Source organism: Myotis nattereri (genome assembly GCF_964212035.1).
Source record: "Myotis nattereri genome assembly, chromosome: 10".
NCBI classification, from domain to species: Eukaryota; Metazoa; Chordata; class Mammalia; order Chiroptera; family Vespertilionidae; genus Myotis; species Myotis nattereri.
This window is the reverse complement of record NC_138085.1, coordinates 20,640,691-20,659,913: the sequence shown is the minus strand read 5'-3', so window position 1 is coordinate 20,659,913 and position 19,223 is coordinate 20,640,691. Positions and strand designations below refer to the sequence as shown.

The window sequence follows — 19,223 nt, the reverse complement described above, 5'->3', positions numbered from 1 at the left end:
ACTTTCCTTCCCTTTCCCCCCGGCCGTGGGCTGGCAGCGCCGGGGTCCAGCAGGCCAGCTGCAGAGCCTCGGTGCCCTCCAGCAAGGGCAGCAGCAGCGGCAGCAGCAGCAGCGGCAGCAGTTCGTCCAGCGACTCGGAGAGCAGCTCGGGATCCGACTCCGAGAGCGAGAGCAGCTCCAGCGAGAGCGAGGGCAGCAAGCCCGCCCACTACTCCAGCCCTGAGGTAAGACCTGCACGGCCCACGCCCTGGGCCTCAGTCAGTCCTGGACCCGGGTCCTCACAGCCCCCCACCTTTGTGCTGTGACAGCCACGACCCCTAAGGCCACCGCCCCTTGGCAGCCTGTCAGGTTGGTTTGGGCCAGGGGTGGGCAAACTTTTTGACTCGAGGGCCACAATGGGTTCTTAAACTGGACCGGAGGGCCAGAAAAAAGGCATGGATGGAGTGTTTGTGTGAACTAATATAAATTCAAAGTAAACATCATTACATAAAAGGGTACGGTCTTTTTTTTTTTTTTTTTTTAGTTTTATTCATTTCAAATGGGCCAGATCCGGCCCGCGGGCCATAGTTTGCCCACGGCTGGTTTGGGCTCATCATTTTCCCTGCTCTGGCCCCTCCCCGCAGTTCTCGTAATTACAGAGCTTCATTGGAAGCACAGAAGTTGCATCTTTCATCTCCAAAAATCTCTATCTTGATGGCCAGAAATTCCCAAATATGCTGGAAATATCGCTGTCTGGAGTGGATCAGGTCTCCCTAAGGGTCAGCAGGGCAGTAAGCAGCCAGGGCCGGTTACTGAATGGGAAGCGAGGCCACCTGTGACTCAGGGAAAGGCGTTTTAGGGATTAGACATGGTAAGACCTTACCTTTTTGCAGTTTGTCACAGATTAGAAGAACACAAGCTGTAAGTATTAATAAGACTTTCCTAACTATGCTTTCTTTGTGAAAATATTTTTAAAAATTAGCATCAACCTACAAATAATAATGAAACCTTTTCTAGCTATAGTGAGGATCTATGTGGGAGATTTAGATGCCTCATATAAAAACATTATAAGGTGCCAATAAAAACATTGCTATTTTGACTTTAAAGGGGAAAAGGAAATATTAAACAGTCTTTCAGGGCATGGAGGTTCTTGGGAGAGGGTTGAGGGCAAATTTCTCAAGTCCATGGCTCTGTACGGTAGACTTTCATTTCTAAAGAAGGAGTAAAATAGTTTCCTCTTGCGTGTATAAACGTTTGATGTTACCTTGGATGGTAGGATTTAATTTTTCACCTAACAACCCACTGTATCACTTTGGGGCCCACATTTCTAAATGGGCTCTGGAATGAAACCCAACGCCACTTATGTAAACCGAGGCGGTGAGAGGGAGCCCTCGGGGCACTCTGTGCCCAGCCCTGTGCCTGTGGACACTGGAGAGCAGCTGTGGCCTTACCTGCAGTCCGGAGAGTGGCTCTTCAAGTCCCTCAGGGTCTCCCCCTCCAGCAGCACTGAGAAACCTGGGGAATATACTCCCCACACTCCTCATTTCTTCCAGTACCTTCCTGCTCTGCTCCAAGCACTTGTCATGCACCCTGAAATAAACCCTCTCTCCTGCACTTCCCTCCCCTCTCCATGAGGCTTACCTCCTCCCCCACTGCCCGGCCTCCATATAAAAGAAGGCTCTTAGCAACATCCTATATAATAAGAAGGTAATATGCAAATTGACCATCATACCCTCGCCCAAAATGGCCGCCCCCACGTGGTCACAAGATGGCTGGCAGGGGAGGGCAGTTGGGGGCAATCGGGCCGGTAGTGGAGGGCAGTTGGGGGCGACCAGGCCAGCAGAGGAGGGCCATTGGGGGCAATCGGGCCAGCAGGGGAGCAGTTAGGCATTGATCAGGCTGGCAGGGGAGTGGTTAGGGGACGATCAGACAGGTAGGCAGAAGCGGTTAGGGGCAATCAAGCAGGCAGACAGGCGAGTGGTTGGGAGTTAGCAGTCCCAGATTGTAAGAGGGATGTCTGACTGCTGGTTTAAACCAGCAGTTGGACATCACCTGATGGGTCCCAGATTGGAGAGGGTGCAAGCTGGGCTGAGGGACACGCCCCCCCCCTCCAGTGCACGAATTTCGTGCACCGGGCTTCTAGTTAACCTATAAAAGCCACAGGTTGATATAACGCTGACTTTTTCCCAAAACTAAATTATTATTCCTTCTTTATAATTTTATTCACTCACTCATTCCTTATTCATTAAGCATGGCCCCAGACCTGGTGCTTGGCTCTGGGATACAGCAATTATCCAGCATGTCCCTGCCTTATCAGAGCTGGGCTGATAATGGCAATAATATGAAACAAAAAAATACAGGAGTTCAGTAAAGTAAAGGAGTTTAGACAGGCTTCTTCAAAGCCAAAGTTATGCTATAATTTGTTGAGAAACTCCAGAAGAGTATTAGCTATAAGAAATAACTGGGTTCCAGGACAGTACAGGAGCCAAGGGGGCAGTGGAGTGGGTAAAAAGCATTAGTGTCTGTGATGACCCCTGTCTAGGCTCTTCTCTGTGACTTTGAAGCTTAAGCCCATGAGCAGTTGAGTCTCATTCTCATGAGTGAGGCCAAAGCCCAGCCTAGGAGAAGTGCAGTTCTTAGGCACTTTTTTTAAAAAAAAATTTTTGTTGTTTAAAGTTTTACCTCTATCTCCTTTTTCCCCAATTGACCCCCCCCCCTCGCCACCACTCGCATCCCTGAGGGCAAGCCCCCACCGCCCCAGTGTCTGTGTCCATTGGTTATGCTAATGTGCATGCATACAAGTCCTCTGGTTGATCTCTAACCTCCCCCTCCCTTGCCATTTGTCTCTGGATCTATTTTTGTTTATCAGTTTTTGTTGATCATTATATCCCACATATGAGTGAGATCATGTGATATTTATCTTTCTCTGACTGACTTATTTTGGTTAGCATAATGCTTTCCAGGTCCATCCATGTTGTTGCAAATGGTAAAAGTTCCTTCTTTTTTATAGCAGCATAGTATTCCATTGTGTACATGTACCACAGTTTTTTAATCCACTCACCTGCTGATGGGCACTTGGACTGTTTCCAAATCTTAGCTATTGTAAATTGTGCTGCTATGAACATAGGGGTGCATATATCCTCTCTGATTGGTGTTTCTGGTGTCTTGGGATATAGTCCTAGTAGTGTGATTACTGAGTCAAATGGAAGTTCCGTTTTTAATTTTTTGAGGAAACTCCATACTGTTCTCCACAGTGGCTGCACCAGTCAGCATTCCTACCAGCAGTGCATAAGGGTTCCTTTTTCTCCACATCCTCGCCAGCATTTGTCATTAGTTGATTTGTTGATGATAGCCATTCTGACAGGTAGGAGATGGTACCTCATTGTCGTTTTGATTTGCATCTCTCGGATGATTAGTGACTTTGAGCATGTTTTATAGGTCTCTCAGCCTTATGTATGTCCTCTTTCAAAAAGTGTCTATTTAGGTCCTTTTCTCCTTTTTGATTGGATTATCTTCCTTTTAAGTTGTGAGCTCTCTGTACATTTTGGAGATTAAACCCTTATCTGAAATAGCATTAGCAAACCCGTTCTCCCACGCAGTGGGTTTTCTTGTTGTTTTGTTGATGGTTTCTTTTTCTGTGCAGAAGCTTTTTATTTTGATGTAGTCCAATTCGTTTAGTTTCTCCTTAGTCTCCATTGCCCTAGGAGCTGTATCAGTGAAGATATTGCTATGACATATGTCTGCTATTTTGCTACCTACGGAATCTTCTAAGGTTTTTATGGTTTCCCGTCTTACATTTAAGTCCTTTAGCCATTTTGAGTTTGTTTTGTCTATGGTGTAAGTTGGTGATCTAGTTTCATTTTTTGCATGTACCTGACCAAATTTCCCAGCGCCATTTATTGAAGAGACTGTCTTGACTCCATTGTATGCTCTTGCCTCCTTTGTCAAATATTAATTGAGCATAATGGCTTGGGTCGATTTCTGGGTTCCCTGTCTGTTCCTTTGGTCTATATGTCTGTTCTTGTGCCAGTACCATGTAGTTTTGAGAACCGTGGCTTGGTAATATAGCTTGATATGTGGTATTGTGATCCCTCCAACTTTGTTCTTTCTCAGTATTGCTGTGGCTATTTGGGGTCTTTTGTATTCCCGATGAATTTTTGGAGAGTTTGTTCTAGATCTGTGAAGTATGCCGTTGGTATTTTAATGGGGATTGCATTGAATCTGTAGATTGCTTTGAGTAGTATGGACATTTTAATGATGTTGATTCTACCAATCCATGAACGTGGTGTGTTCTTCCATTTGTTTATGTCTTCCTCTATCTCTTTTTTCAATGTCCTGTAGTTTTCCAAGTAAGTTCTTAGGCACTCTAAGCAAGTTCTTTCTGAATGTCCCTGAGATGATCACAGGCTTGAACTCCTTGGTGAGGAAAGGAAGCTCTTGTCGTTTCTCCCAGCAGCGCTCAGAGGCCCTGGCTCTGGAGAGCAGGCCTGGAGCCAAGCTGCCTGGGGCCATATACAGCTTGCAGCACCTTGCTTCTGGGTGCAGAGAGGCTGTGGAAGTGGCAAGAGCGGGTTAGTCACCATAACAGCCTGGCATGTGGGGAGGAGAGGAGGCCCTCATGACGTTCCAAGGACCCGCATTCTCCCCTCAGTGGCCAGCACCGGAGCCCAGGGGGCTCAACTGATTTCCCTCTGCACTGCCCTCCACGACCGGGCTTGTAGAGACACTGCATTGAACAGACTCACCATCATATACGCCTTGTCCGCACGCTGGCACAGAGCGGCCACTGCAAACACTAGCCCACCCTTCAGTGACCTCCCTGTGGCCTGATGTTCACTGAGTGTTCTCCGTCTAATTTGTGTCACTTGAGTTTCATCTTCTTTTCTGGCATGATGCACCCTTTCATGTCAGAGCTTTCCAGGGGACAGTGACTCCCCCTCAGTGAGCAGAGTGTACCCCGACAGAGAGCTCCCAGACCCTGCCACATGGGTACATGGAAGGCCAGGATTGTCGGTGTAACCATCACTACCCCAGGGCTCCACCCAGCCCATGATATTGCTCATGGAAACTGTTTTCCATTGCACATTCCCCAGACTTATCTGACATGGAAACCTTTCCGTGGACTCCATGAACTAAAAGCACCTGTGGGAAATGCTGCCCGGGGTTGTCCTTGAAAATCAGCAGAAATGTGATGCAAGGTATTCGTTGATTGAACTAGCTTCCCCTTAGCGAGGTGTCTGTGGGGTGCACGGCAGGGGGTGCTAGGAAGGAGTCCAATGGAGCAGGGACTGCAGTGCTCGGTGGAGGCTTAGGCATGAGTGGGAGAGAAGGTTCACCAGGGAGGAGAATCAACCAGGGAGGAGAATCGTGGCTGAAAATAGAAAGCAGTGAGCAAGCAAAGAAAACATGGGCAGAAGCCCTGGGGCGGCTCCGGAAGGCGGCCATCCCGGCTGCATGCCAGTGCACGAGTCCCACCCTGGGTCCTCCTTCACAGCCACAAAGTCTTCACGGCTAAGCTTCCAGGGGCCACAACTGCCCGGCCCTCGGAATGGCTGCTCCGAGGACTGAGAGTAGGAGTTGAGGGGAAGCCAGGGAGCGTTGTTCTCAGGAGCAGCCACAGCAGCCTGCCTCCCAACTGGTGCAGACGCTGCAAGGGACACGCCGAAGCCAAGACCTGGCTCCTGCCTAACGGGGGGGCTGGGCTTTGTTGAAGGCACAGGTACACATGAAACGAACATGAGCATCAAAAGGCGGTGCAGTGGAGGTTAGCAGGAGGCACCAGCATTCAGGGGTTCTCAAACTACGGCCCGCAGGCCACATGCAAATACAAATATTGTATTTGTTCCCATTTTGTTTTTTTACTTCAAAATAAGATATGTGCAGTGTGCAAAGGAATTTGTTCATAGTGTTTTTTTTTAAACTATAGTCCGGCCCTCCAGCGGTCTGAGGGACAGTGAATTGGCCCCGTTTAAAAAGTTTGAGGACCCCTGGTTTGGAGAGTGAGTGGTGTTCTCCAAAATCAGACCTGACTCTCTCATTTTAGGTTGAAGACCCACATTTCTCCAGGGAATGAGGTCCCTCTTTCTAAAAGCGATGCGGGGGGTAATGGGAGATTAGGCGAGGCAGCCGGGGAGAGACCCTGGTCTTTAAACCTAAACCGATATGTGTTTAGTCTCAGGGTGCCTGGTGGCTGTGCAGCTTTGACATGTCATTTAACCTCTCTGATTCGCATCCATAAATTAGCGGCGATATTTCTTATCTGTACGGATTAAATCAGATGGCACATGTGAAGCGGGAGGCACACTGTAGATGTTCCAGCAATGAAGGATGACTGGAAAGTGATGGATGTCCTGAACACCAGCCCCAGAAATTTGGATTCCCTTTGAGAGGCAGGAGGAAGCGTGATTTAGTGGTGTAGATGGTACTTCAGACCAATTTCTTCAGCTGTGACGTGGGGAAAAAAATGACCCCAAAGCACATGAGGCAGCAGGCACATATTAAATGTACTAACTCCCCCTTCACTGTGAGTGCCTGGCAGGAAGTGCTGGGAGATGTGAGCTGTGGGAGGCTCAGGATGGTGGGGGCGGGGAAGGAGTGTTAACGTGGGGTGGGGCCAGTGTGAGGGGCATGCTCTGCCACAGTGTTGGCCCCCCCTCCCCATGTGTCCCTTTTCTGCAAGAGGCCCCTCTGCCCATAACAAAGAAACAGAATTTCCGGAGGATGAGGCCCAGAAATCAGGATTCTAAAAAAGATTCCCAGGTGATTCTAATGTGCAGCCAAGGTTGAGAACCACTGCCCTCTTGGCAAAGGCATCTCTGAAGATTTCACATTCTGTGCCAGGCTTTCACTGACCCCAGAACGGGTCTATGGGGCAGAGTTTAAAACCTGGAATACCCATGATTTGCTCTAAACCAGGGGTCCTCAAACTACGGTCCGCAGGCCACATGCAAATACAAATATTGTATTTGTTCCCATTTTGGTTTTTTACTTCAAAATAAGATATGTGCAGTGTGCATAGGAATTTGTTCATAGTTTTTTTTTAAACTATAGTCCGGCCCTCTGACGGTCTGAGGGACAGTGAACTGGCTCCCTGTTTAAAAAGTTTGTGGAACCCTGCTCTAAACTAATCGCTCACAGGAAAGACTTCCCATGGTCACTTTCATGTCTGAAACATTTCTGGCAAAGTGGGTGGGAGCAGGTTAGGGATGGATTAACCAAGTCCCGCCACCAGAGCTCACGGGACACCTGCGGCTGCTCAGTGGGAGTTCTGCACCCCTAGCCAGGCCGTCTGCCCAAAGCTGCTGCCCCAAGCTGCTGCCTCTGCTGGTAACTGCCCTGCTTGCCTTCACCGCATGAATGCTATGTCCCTTCTTTGGGACTATAGGCCCCACGTAGCCCCCTCATACTAATGTCCCCCAAAATTTTAAGTCTTACAGAAACTGGGCACTTTAACACTTGGCCTCCAGACTGCTCCCCAGTTAACTTTCACGGAATCTTGTGTGTGTGTGTGTGTGTGTGTGTGTGTATAATTATAAAAGATACACATTGTATAACAGGCAAAGGTGTTGGAAATGAAGCACAGTGCTATCCCTAAATTTTTTCTAATTGGCTTCAAAGTACTGCCCTAACATTTCAGCGAACTGGGACAGGAAAGGGACACCACCCTGCATCCAGGTGCCCACTGAGAGCTGCCCCCCCCCCCCGGCTGTGCCCCTGCTCCCCCGCCCCCCCCCCCCCCACTGCTTTCTGCTCCTACTCCTAGAGGAGTAAGTGAAGATGAAACAGCCCAGCCGGGCGCCTTTGAGTAGGTCTGTAATAAAGGATGTTTTGTTTGTTGCTTTTAGGCTGAGCCTGCGTCCTCCAACAAGTGGCAGCTGGATAAATGGCTAAACAAAGTTAATCCCCACAAGCCGCCTATTCTGATCCAGAATGAAAGCCACGGCCTGGAGAGCAGTCAGTACTATGCCCCCGGGAAGGACCCCGCGCAGGACTGCGGGAAACTCGCGGACGGGTGCCAGGCCGGCCTGAGGGAGAAGGACGTCAAGAGCGCCTGCAAGGAAGAGCAGAGGCCAAGGACAGCCAACAAGGCCCCGGGGACGAAGGGGGTGAAGCAGAAGTCCCCGCCTGCGGCTGTGGCCGTGGCCGTGGCCGCAGCCGCCCCGCCGCCGCCGCTCCCCGGTGCGCCCCTGGAGAGCGCGCCCGCACCCACGCGGAGGTCTGCGGGCAAGAAGCCCCCCAGGCGCACCGAGAGGACCTCTGCCGGCGAGAGCGCTAACTGCCAGCGGCCAGAGGAGCCCGCGGACGCGCTGGGGGCGAGCGCCGCCATCCCTCCCATCCCTCCGGAGCCCACCAAAGCCAGGCCCTGTGCCAACAGCAGGACGAGCCACCGCAAGGAGCTGCGCGCCTCGGTCACCTGCGAGAAGCGCCGCACGCGGGGCCTGAGCAGGATCGTCCCCAAGTCCAAGGAGTTCATCGAGACAGAGTCCTCATCTTCGTCCTCCTCCTCGGACTCCGACCTGGAGTCGGAGCAGGAGGAGTACCCTCTGGCCAAAGCGCCAGCCGTGGCCGCCGCCTCTGCAAGTGACCAGAGGCTCAAGGAGGCCGCCGGCAGCATCAGCGGCGGCGGCGGGCCCCGCGCGCCCGTGGGCTCCATCAACGCCAGGACCACCAGCGACATCGCCAAGGAGCTGGAGGAGCAGTTCTACACGCTGGTCCCCTTCGGCCGCAACGAACTCCTCTCCCCCTTGAAGGACAGTGACGAGGTCAGGTCTCTTTGGGTCAAAATTGACCTGACCCTCCTGTCCCGGATCCCAGAACACTTGCCCCAGGAGGCCGCGGCCCTCAGCACGCCTGCAGCCAAGGACGCTGAGAGCGCACCTCCAAGCCACCCATCCGACACTCCCGTAGAAAAGGCTTTGCCCAAATCCAAGAGGAAACGCAAGGTAGGCATGGGGCTGCGGGACTGGGGGAGGAGGGCTGCCCCTTAACTTGCGGGTGAGGTGACAGCACAAGCAGCTGCTGGTCTGGAATGGGAGGCAGCAGCAGTTCTGTGTGTCTTCACTCAGCAGACATTCACATGGCACTTGACACATGCCCGATGCTGTCGTAAATGGTTGACGTAGTCACTCAGTTAAACCCTTACAGCCACCCAGTGCAGGGGTACCATTATAATTCCCATTTTACAGGTCTGGTAACTAAGCCCTGTCCGCTGCCTGTTGAAGTAGGCATACAGGAAGTCTTGATCAAGTGTGTGCGAGGCCAGCTGGGCCTGTAGAAAGGTAACCACTGGTTGGTGAACCCCATTCTTTGCTGGGAGGGGTGCAGTGACATCAACCGTGGGGTCACTCGCTGACTGAGGAGCCAGCAAAATGTAAGGCTGTGACTGGGTGAAGCCTGAAGACAAGTGCACGAAGCCAGGCGGTGGGAGGACTGCCCTGTGGGAGGAGCACCAGCCTCATCGTGTTGATCAGGAGCTTGGTGGTGGAGAGGGGCTGGGACAGGGCCCTGAGGAGGAGGGATTTGAGTACAGTCATGTGCCCTTTAATGACTGGGATTTGCTCTGAGAAGTGCATGGTTGGTGACTTTGTGTTTGATCAAACCTCACCGAGTGCAATTACACAAACCTAGATGGTCTAAGCTCCTACTCACCTAGGCTGTATGGGACAGGCTGTATGGGACAGGCTGTATGGGATAGGCTGTATGGGGCAGGCTGTATGGGACAGGCTGTATGGGACAGGCTGTATGGGACAAGCTGTATGGGACAGGCTGTATGGGACAGGCTGTATGGGATAGGCTGTATGGGATAGCCTATTGCTCTTGGGCTACCAGCCTGCAGAGCATGTTACTGTAGAAAACAACATGACATTAAATCAAGCACAAGAGAAAAGAGGCAGGTAAACAGGAGACATATGAGGCTGTTGCTAACATAAGACGACATACTATTGTACAGAAAAAAATTTTAATAAGTAACAAGAATACACAAATAATAATAAAAAGTATAGCAAATACATAGATCTGTAACATAGTTGTGTGTTATCATTATCAAGTATTACGGACTGTACATAGTTGTATGTGCTGTACTGTCATACAACGGGCAGTACAGCTGCTTGGTTTGCACCGCCTCACTGCCAACACATGAGTGATGCATGGCGCTGTGATGTTAGGGCAGCCACAGAATCACAAAGCAATAGGAATGTTTCAACTCCATTATGATTTTTTTTTAATTTAATATGTTTTTATTGATTTGAGAGAGAGAGGAAGATAGAAACATTGATCTGCTGCCTCCTGCACGCCCCTACTGGGGATCGAACCCACAACCAGGCATGTGCCCTGACCAGGAATCAAACCAGCAACCTCTTGGTGCATGGGATGACACTCAATCCACTGAGCACACCGGTCAGGCTCCATTACAGTCTTATGGGACCACTGTCATATAGGCAGTCCATCATTGACTAAAATGTCATCATGAAAAATAAATAAATAAATAAATAAATAAATAAATAAATAAAATGTCATTATGTGGCACGTGACTGCGATCAGAGGGTCAGGGTTGATGCGGCACCGAAAGAGGGGAACCGGTAAACCAGGGAAGCGCAGGCGCGAGAAAGGCAGTGCAAGGACAGGAGGCTGGAAATACATCTGGAAGCTGACCCAGATGCTCAGCAGTTTTCGAAGACTTTTCAGCATGAAAATAACCCAGTCAGAAATTAAAGCCAATTTTGAGGATTATTGTCCCCTCCTGTTACTGTGTCTTCAAAAGTAACTTGGACCACAGTGAAAAATACAGTGGGTGACAAACCAAAGATTGCAGTAATCATGGATGGTTCCAAAGTTCGGACAAAGTCCTCCTTAACAACAGCTGACTCATATGCTTGTCCTCCTGAGGGACACAGCACTTTGTGTATATTAAACCATTGAGTCCTTATAACTTTATGAGGCAAATATCATTGTCATGCCCATTTTCCAGATGAGGAAACTGAGGCTCAGGAGCTTAAAGCAACTTGCCCGGGATCCCCAGGTGATAAGGGCAGAGCAGGAGTGAGCCTAGGCTGTCTGGCTCAGGTCTCCCAATAGAAGGCAGTCTTAGGTTTGTGCAGTACTTTTCCCTGCTTGGAGTTTAATGCTGGTGGTGGTCATTTTCATATTCTTCATTTTCTCTTTGATTTTGTGCTCTGTAAGTGAAGTGTGATAGAACAGTAGAGCATGCGAGGTCCAGAGAAGACCTGTCCTGTTCTGAGTATTCCTGGAAAGGAGACTGCAATCCCCTAAGGGTTGCCAGATTCCTTGGGTTGTGGGGACCAGGGAAAGGGGAAATGCTCCCTTGGACTTTCTACCCTCAACAGGTGGGCCCACCACCGGCAGGCAGTGGAAACCCTTTGCTGGTGGGGTGTGTGCATGAGCCCAGTCGCCAGACAGGATCCTGGGCACTAGAGCGTCTACACTCCCCCCTCCCAAGTATGCCAACGCCTTAAGGACCACAGTGGCAAGTAAACACCACCATGGCAGATCAAGAGGGAGACATTGAGAGACAGGAAATGTTTTCTACTTCAGTACTTTCTACATTGCTCTTCTTGCTTTAAAAAAAAATTGCAGTATAATTGATATAACTTGCATTAGTTTCTAGTATACAGTGTGATGATTCTATATTTGTGTATATTGTAAAATGGTCACCACAATAAGTCCAATTAACATCCATCATCATACATAATTACAAATTTCATTTCTCCTGATGAGAACTTTCAAGTTCTACTCTCCTGTCTACTTTCAAATATGCAATAGTCTCCATGCTGTATATTACATCCCGGGACTTTTTTATTATGTAAATGGAAATTTGTACCTTTTGATCCCCTTCATGTATTCTTCCACTTTCCCCCCAAAACCCTCAGACCTCTCAACAACCACCAGTCTGTTCTCTAGGTACATAAGTTTGGGGATTTATTTAGGGTTTTTTTGTTGTTTTATGGAGTTCACATATAAGTGAGATTATATAGTATTTATGTTTTTTCTGTCTGACTTATTTCACTTATAACACCCTCAACATTTATCCATTTTGGCAAGATTTTATTTTTTATGGCTGAATAATATTCCATTGTTTGTATCGTGTGTATATGTGTGTGAATATATATTATATAGATATTAGAGGCCTGGTGCACAAAATTCGTGGGGGGGGGGGGGGTGCCTCAGCCCAGCCTGCAAAGATGCAAGCGTTCCATGCCCGACCTGGACAGAGGCCCTCTGCAGCCGGGCACGGAATGCTTGCTTCATCACTGGGGGCAAGTGTTTTCTCCCGCCCACCCCGGCCACTCTGTGCCCGCAGCCCGCTCTCAACAGCCGCGCCTCTCTCCCACCACCCCCCAAGACTGGGGGACTCCGGCGGGGCTGAGAGGACTGGGCACCGCCATCATGTGGCTATGAGCGCCGCCATCTTTGTGACAGAGTGACGGTTAATTTACATATTACCCTTTTATTAGATAGGATAATTTTTTTATCCATTTATTCATTGATGAATATGTAGGTTGTTCCTATATCTTGGCTGTTGTAAATAATGCTGCAGTGAGCATGTATAAGGAATATACATATCTTTTTTAATTAGTGTTTTCTTTTTCTTCAAATGAATACCCAGAAACGGAATAGCTGGATTACATGGTAGTTCTATTTTTAATTTTTTGAGGAACCTCCATACTGTTTTTCATAGTAGCTACACCAATTTCCATTCCCACCAGCAGTGTAGGAGGGTCCCCTTTTCTCCGTGTTCTCGCCAACGCTGGTTTCTTGTCTTTTTGATCACAGCCATTCTAACAGGTGTGAGGTGATATCTCACTGTGGTCTGATTTGCATTTCCCTGGTCATTAGTGATGTTGAGCACCTTGTCATGTACCTGTTGGCCATCTGTATGTCTGCTCTGGAGAAATGTCTATTCAGGTCTCTACCCATTTTTTAAACAGATTGTTTTGGGTTTTTCGCTTTTGAGTTGTGACTTCTTTATATATTTGGCTTATTGGCTCCTTATCAGATATATGGTTTGCAAATATTTTCTCCCATTCAGTAGGTTACCTTTTCATTTTGTTGATGGTTTTCTTGTCTTTGCAGAAGCTTTGTAGTTTGATGTGGTCCCACTTGTTTATTTTTTGCTTTTGTTGTCCAAAAAAAATCATCTTCAAGACAAGGAACTTTTCTTGCTTTTTTACCAAGGAGCCCATCATTTTCATTTTGTGCTGAACCAGCAAATTACGTAGTCCTCTCTGCCTCCTGGGTGACCTTAATCTGGTGACCTTGCCTTCTCTTTATTTCACTTTCTTCATTTGTAAAATGGTGACACCTTTCCAAGGGCACTGTCAAGTTCAAACAATATAATTCAGTAATATGGGTTAACTCACTTTTTCCCTCACCCTCTTTCTTCCTGTTTTCCTCTAGATATCCTGCCCTCCTCATTACTTTTGGATTGATCTATCTATCAGGCCTCAGGTGATCAATTGACTGACCAATCAATTAACCACCTGAGGATTGATGGATACATGGATAGAATAATGAAAAGAGAGAGGGCTTGGGTAAGAGAGACACAAAGATATATAACAGTGGTTCTCAACCTTGGCTGCACATTAGAATCACCTGGGAATCTTTTTAAAAATCCTGATTTCTGGGCCTCATCCTCCGGAAATTCTGTTTCTTTGTTACTAATGTTGTGGCCTCACCCCATAACAAAGAAACAGAATTTCCGGAGGATGAGGCCCAGAAATCAGGATTTTAAAAAGATTCCCAGGTGATTCTAATGTGCAGCCAAGGTTGAGAACCACTGATATATAAGAAACATAGAGAGAGAGAAATTGATAAACATAGATTGGAAATACAGATACATGTATAGGCATATATAGACATAGAGAAGGAGATGTGCAGAAAGACATACATAAATATGTATAAGTATATATCAATTCCATAATGTTCTGTATTTAAATAATTTTATTATTTATGACCCTTTTAAATTTTAACTTATGAAACTTCATTTATGCCAAGCCTTGACACCAAGCTCATAAAATCTAATGATTGGTTATTGAACACAGACACAGAGAAGTGAAAGATCACTTGTTAGTGCTCTTTACTCAGCATCTGGGTGTTAAGACCCCAATACTGGGTGCAGGAAATGGGACCCTGTAGACCAGGCTGTCAGAGGTGCAGAGTCTAGCTCTGCTGTAGCCCAGAGCCAAGGACTGGGGATCCTCCGCTGTTTCAGTGGAGCCCTTGGGGTCCTTATGAGAGAGGCTGTGGCAATCCCAGCGAGAGAGAAAATGTCTTTCGGACGGCACTGCCGAGGGCCCTGCACTTGCCATCCCTGTGTTCCCGCCGCCGCACCCGAGCTGGAGCGCATTTGCATGGCACCCTAATACACGTCTAATGTTACACACAACCAAGGAAACATACTTGAATCCAAGGACTATTTCACAAAAAGGTGCTTCAAAGGTTCTCGATGTCATGGGAGAGCCATTGTGCACTGGGAGTAAGGCACCAAGAGGTAACACCTTTGCTTGAAATTCATAAAAGCTGTGAATTTCAGAAGAAAGGGTCGAGCTTGTCACTGCCCTCCTGGCACTGAGAACGGGTTGCTGTGCCCTGTTCGGATGCTGAGAAATCCAGGAGGAGAGGTGCCGAGGCTGCGGACAGGGCAGGTCTCTGGAGGCTAAGTCAGGTCTATTGAGGGCAGAGCCGTTTTCGTCATTCACAGTGTTTTGTCCTGCATTTTTATCGGGATGCCGGGCTTTCCCTCTCACTGAACTGCCAATAGTAAAACTGACCCGTTTCATCCTTATTTGATGAGGCGCTGACTGGGAACCCAGGCCAGAGCCAGCGCGCTTGGACCACATTGCTGCTCAGATGCCTTCCAGAGAGGCGAGTGAGCTGGTCTCCAAGGCCTTGCTCTGAGCAAGATGGTGATGGGAGCTCACTACGATCCTGTAAAAGCCGCAGCTGATTGGTTTCTGCTTATTTGCACGCAGTGTGACAACGAAGACGACTACCGGGAGGTCAAGAAGGCCCAGGGAGAGAAAGAGAGCTCTTCCCGACAGGCCGCCGCTGCCAGTAACACTGTGTCTGCGAATCCTTGCAACATGAACGTCAGCAGGTGTGTGTTCCCTCGGGGGTGGAGGTGAGCTGGTGGGGTCTCTGGGGCTGAAGTCATGTGCCACCTGGGAAAGTCCGGTTTTTCAGTGACTGCTCTGGTCTGGGTGTCCGGTCCTGCTCTCCTCAGGTTAGCCTAAGGCTCCTCATCACACTGAGATGTGACCTCAGGTCACCGCTCGGGGTGTGTAAGTGCTTCTCTAACAAAAGACCACTTACTACTTCCACAGTTCTGCATGCTTCCCTCTGAAAGCTTAATAACTGGATTCTTAAATCATGATTTTAGTAGCTAAGCTTAGGACACTACGCTTATTACACGAATGGAGAAATATAAATTTTGAGCTGAATCTCCATACGACGCACCTAACGCTCTTAGATGTAGACTAAAATCATGGTGTGGGACAGAATCTGTGTCTCCAAGGTTAAACGGCCGCCTGGTGACGCCTCCACAGGCGTTCCAGATGGACCCACGTTGCACTGAGTCCCCTGTGTTACAAATGTCTTTCTCGCAAGGCAAGCTCCCAGGTATTCATCACAAGCAAGTAGCCCCTCATCAGTCATAGACGCTCTTGCCATTTCGAAATAGCACAGCTCGGAACCCACTTTTCCTCTGCGAAGACTCTCCTCACTCTCCCTGGCTGCGAACATAGCGTTTGTGAGGGGAGATGAATGCTGCAGCACAACACATAAAACTGTAAGCAGAAAGGTTAGGAGGAGATGGAGAGCGGCACTAACATGCCAAGAACGAGGCGCGTGAGCAGGCCTGCTGCCGTGTTTGAGCCACCTTGGAAGGGGCCAGGGCTTGTGAAGGTCTGAGCAGGAGGGAGAGTTGCACACAAGCTGGCGTTGTCCACAAATTCTGTGCCAAGTGGACAGTATCCCAGAATAACTGGGAAAAAGTTAATGGGGGCAATGTGGTTCCAAATCGTCTTTCAAATGTGCATATAGTTATAATAGAGGCACAGTGCACGACATTTGTGCACGGAGGGGCTGTCCCTCAGTCCAGCCTGCACCCTCTCCAATCTGGAACCCTCTCGGGGGATGTCCGATTGCTAGTTTAGGCCCAATCCCTGTGCAGACTTCCCTCTCGCAATCCAGGACCACTGGCTCCTAACCACTCACCTGCCTGCCTGTCTTGCCCCCAGCTGCCCTCCCCTACCAACCTGATCTCACCCCCAACTGCCCTCCCCTGCCAACCTGATCTCACCCCCAACTGCCCTCCCCTGCCAACCTGATCTCACCCCCAACTGCCCTCCCCTACCAAACTGATCTCACCCCCAACTGCCCTCCCCTGCCAACCTGATCTCACCCCTATCTGCCTCTGCCTCAGTCCCCACCACCATGGCTTTGTCCAGAAGGAATTCGGATGTTTGGAAGATGGCTGGTTGACCAGGTCTAATTAGCATATTCCCCTTTTATTAGTATAGATATGTGATTCTTTGTCCATTAGCATTAGTAATTTCTTTTAAAATTATATATATGTATATATATATATTTGTTTTATTGATTTCAGTGAGGAAGGGAGAGGGAGAGAGAGATAGAAACATCAATGATGAGAGAGAGTCCTTGATCAGCTGCCTCTTGCATGCCCCCTACTGGGGATCGAGTCCGCAACCTGGACATGTGCCCTGAACAGGAGCTGAACCTCGACCTCCTGGTTCATAGGTTGACTGACACTCAACCACTAAGCCACCCTGACCAGGATAAGTAACCTTTCTAGCACATGTGTAACTACCATGATTGTAGTGATGATTATAAACAGTATTCATTATGCTCAATTTCAGTGAGGGGTTATTGAGAGTGAGGGTGTCGCTTCCATCCTACATGGAGCCCAGGACTCATAAGCTCTTGCAGTAGAGCCTTTGCCTGGCAGAGCCTGCCCCTGCCGGGGCTGACCAGCAGACCCTGAACAACGGATGAATGATTACTCTGACACACATTTCTGTGAAAGAGAAGCTAAGGGGCTAGTTGACATAAGGCATCAAAAAAGCCTTGATTGCCTGCCTCCTTAGGTTTTTATTGTAGCAACAGCTTGAACTAAAATTAACCTCTAGATACAATCAGCAGGGTAAGCATCCTTAAAGAAAGTATATGCTTCTACAAGGCTCATGTCTAAAGACCAAACATAGGGATTCTAGCAAAACACCCTGAGGATTGGACTTGTTTGGAAAAGTCACGGCAGGGGCTGCCGCCTTCGGCAGGGTCCCCCCAGAGGCCCCCGACCTTTCGGAGAATCCTCCTTACAGACTTTCCAACCAAGTCCTGTGCTTCTCCACATGCCCTGTCGGTGGTTTCATGTTAAGTGATGACACCGTGTGTAGCAATGTGCCTTGAGTACTTTCTAGGAAAGGCGGTCTGGGTACCCCCGGGTTGGTGCTGACTGCTGTCAGTTATACCCGTGTGATAAGACAACCCCATATGTAAAGTGGTCACCCATCCCAAAAGGGAGATCCAAAGAAAGTTTCTTTGGTCAGCTTGACTATATAAACTTATAATGATAAAGAAGAAATAATCATATGTCCATGATAGTACAGTGTAATAATCCAATTTTCCGTGAACATTTAAAATCACATATATGTGCAATGATAGAGTTAGATATGGGACTTTTTTCACTCACATGTCAAGAAACAGTTCTATTCAGGCTGTTCACATCCATCTTCACCGTCAGCGCCTCCATCATCACTAGCCCAGTGACTGTGATTGGCCCACGGCAGTTTTTCAGACGTGCCTTCCCACTGCTAAGCTGTTAGTCGTCCAGTGCGTTTTGAACCAGGAATCAATCACCACAGATTCTATCCCTAAACATGTCTATTTGCATAATCTCGAGAGCCTTGGCTTTGTCATCTGAGGCCTATGTTTGCTATTTCTACATGGTCATCACCAACTAAGGAAATTGCTTTTGAAGTGACTTTAATGACTTGTTTGCAGGGATAGCCAACACATACAATTATACCTGTGGGAACAATGACTACATTTTGTTAAATGAATTTACCTTTTCTTTTTTTAACTGACTCTATCGGGACTTCTACAAGCATCCCAAATTAGCAGTGGTTGAGTTTCCTTCAAGCTCATGTGTCTTTTCCCAATTTTTTTTCAAATTAAGTAATGGAGAGAGTCCTAACAATAATTCAAGGATAATGACTAACTTCTCTGATGGTTAATTGTGTGTGTCTGTGTGTGGGTGGGTGGGGGGGGGGAGCAGGGAGGGAGTTCCAGACTGTAGTTTTGAAGGTAAAATCAGGAGCTAGAATTCAAAAATGTCACTTCTGATGAGTTTTTTGTTCTGTGTTCATTCTGATCAATGCCTGGTTAGCTGGGAAACCTAACAATTGAAAGTTGCTTCTTGCTTTGCAAGTCATTCTGTAATTCTGTTATTCTCCATAAAATAATTAGTATAAGCTCAGCTGTTAGCAAAAGTCCGTTTAGAAGTAGGAACAAGTATGTCATTTGATTGACCTCATTGCTTGCTGCTGACACTTAGTAGGAAAACAGGAAGAAGTTGGTTGTGCATTTTGAGATCCATGGGTGAAAAACTCAGAAAATGAAAGTCTTATTATTCTTGGTTATTTAACTCCAGAGTTACTCTTCATCCTGTAGGACAAGTAAAGAAACAATGAGTGAAATTTGCTTATTGTTTGTTATGGTCCTAATGCCATAAAATTGTTTCCGGGTATAATAATTCCCCATAAACGTCTTGCTGCCAGCAGGCTTTAAATAGGAGGCTTGGGTCATATATAAGACATTTACTTCTCCCTGTGCTGGCTTGTGACATTCCATTACTGTGATTTTCTTTTGCAGCTTGGCAATACCCATCAATAAAAATGAAAAGCTGCTCCGGTCGCCCATCTCACCCCTCTCCGACGCCTCTAAACACAAATACTCCAGCGAGGACTTGACGTCTTCCAGCAGGTCCAGCGGCAGTGGCTTGTTCCCTTCCACCGCCTCCAACAAAAAGCTCAAGGCGGAGAGCCAGCTGCCGGCTCATGCCACAGACCTCACGGTACGTTGCTGCTCTTCCTGTCCCCATTGAATGTGAAATGGAGCTGAGCACACCCCGACACGCCACCTGTCTTAGCCCAGCACGGTCTGGACACACGCTTGAGGTTCCAGAAAGGATCCCTAAGGCTGTTCTGGGA

At 48.1% G+C, this 19,223-nt stretch overlaps 1 protein-coding gene across 2 annotated transcripts in view; it reads left to right on the top strand.

The window, feature by feature from the left end:
• AFF3 (ALF transcription elongation factor 3) overlaps positions 1 to 19,223 on the top strand; it is a gene marked incomplete at its 5' end in the record, with an annotated part of 493,443 nt that overhangs the window by 435,335 nt on the left and 38,885 nt on the right. For both annotated transcript variants that reach the window (XM_081100521.1, XM_081100522.1), the window contains 4 exons: positions 38 to 224; positions 7,824 to 8,921; positions 14,967 to 15,091; positions 18,886 to 19,087. In XM_081100521.1, coding sequence (XP_080956647.1) covers positions 38 to 224; positions 7,824 to 8,921; positions 14,967 to 15,091; positions 18,886 to 19,087 — 1,612 coding nt within the window. The remainder of the gene's footprint in view (positions 1 to 37; positions 225 to 7,823; positions 8,922 to 14,966; positions 15,092 to 18,885; positions 19,088 to 19,223) is intronic.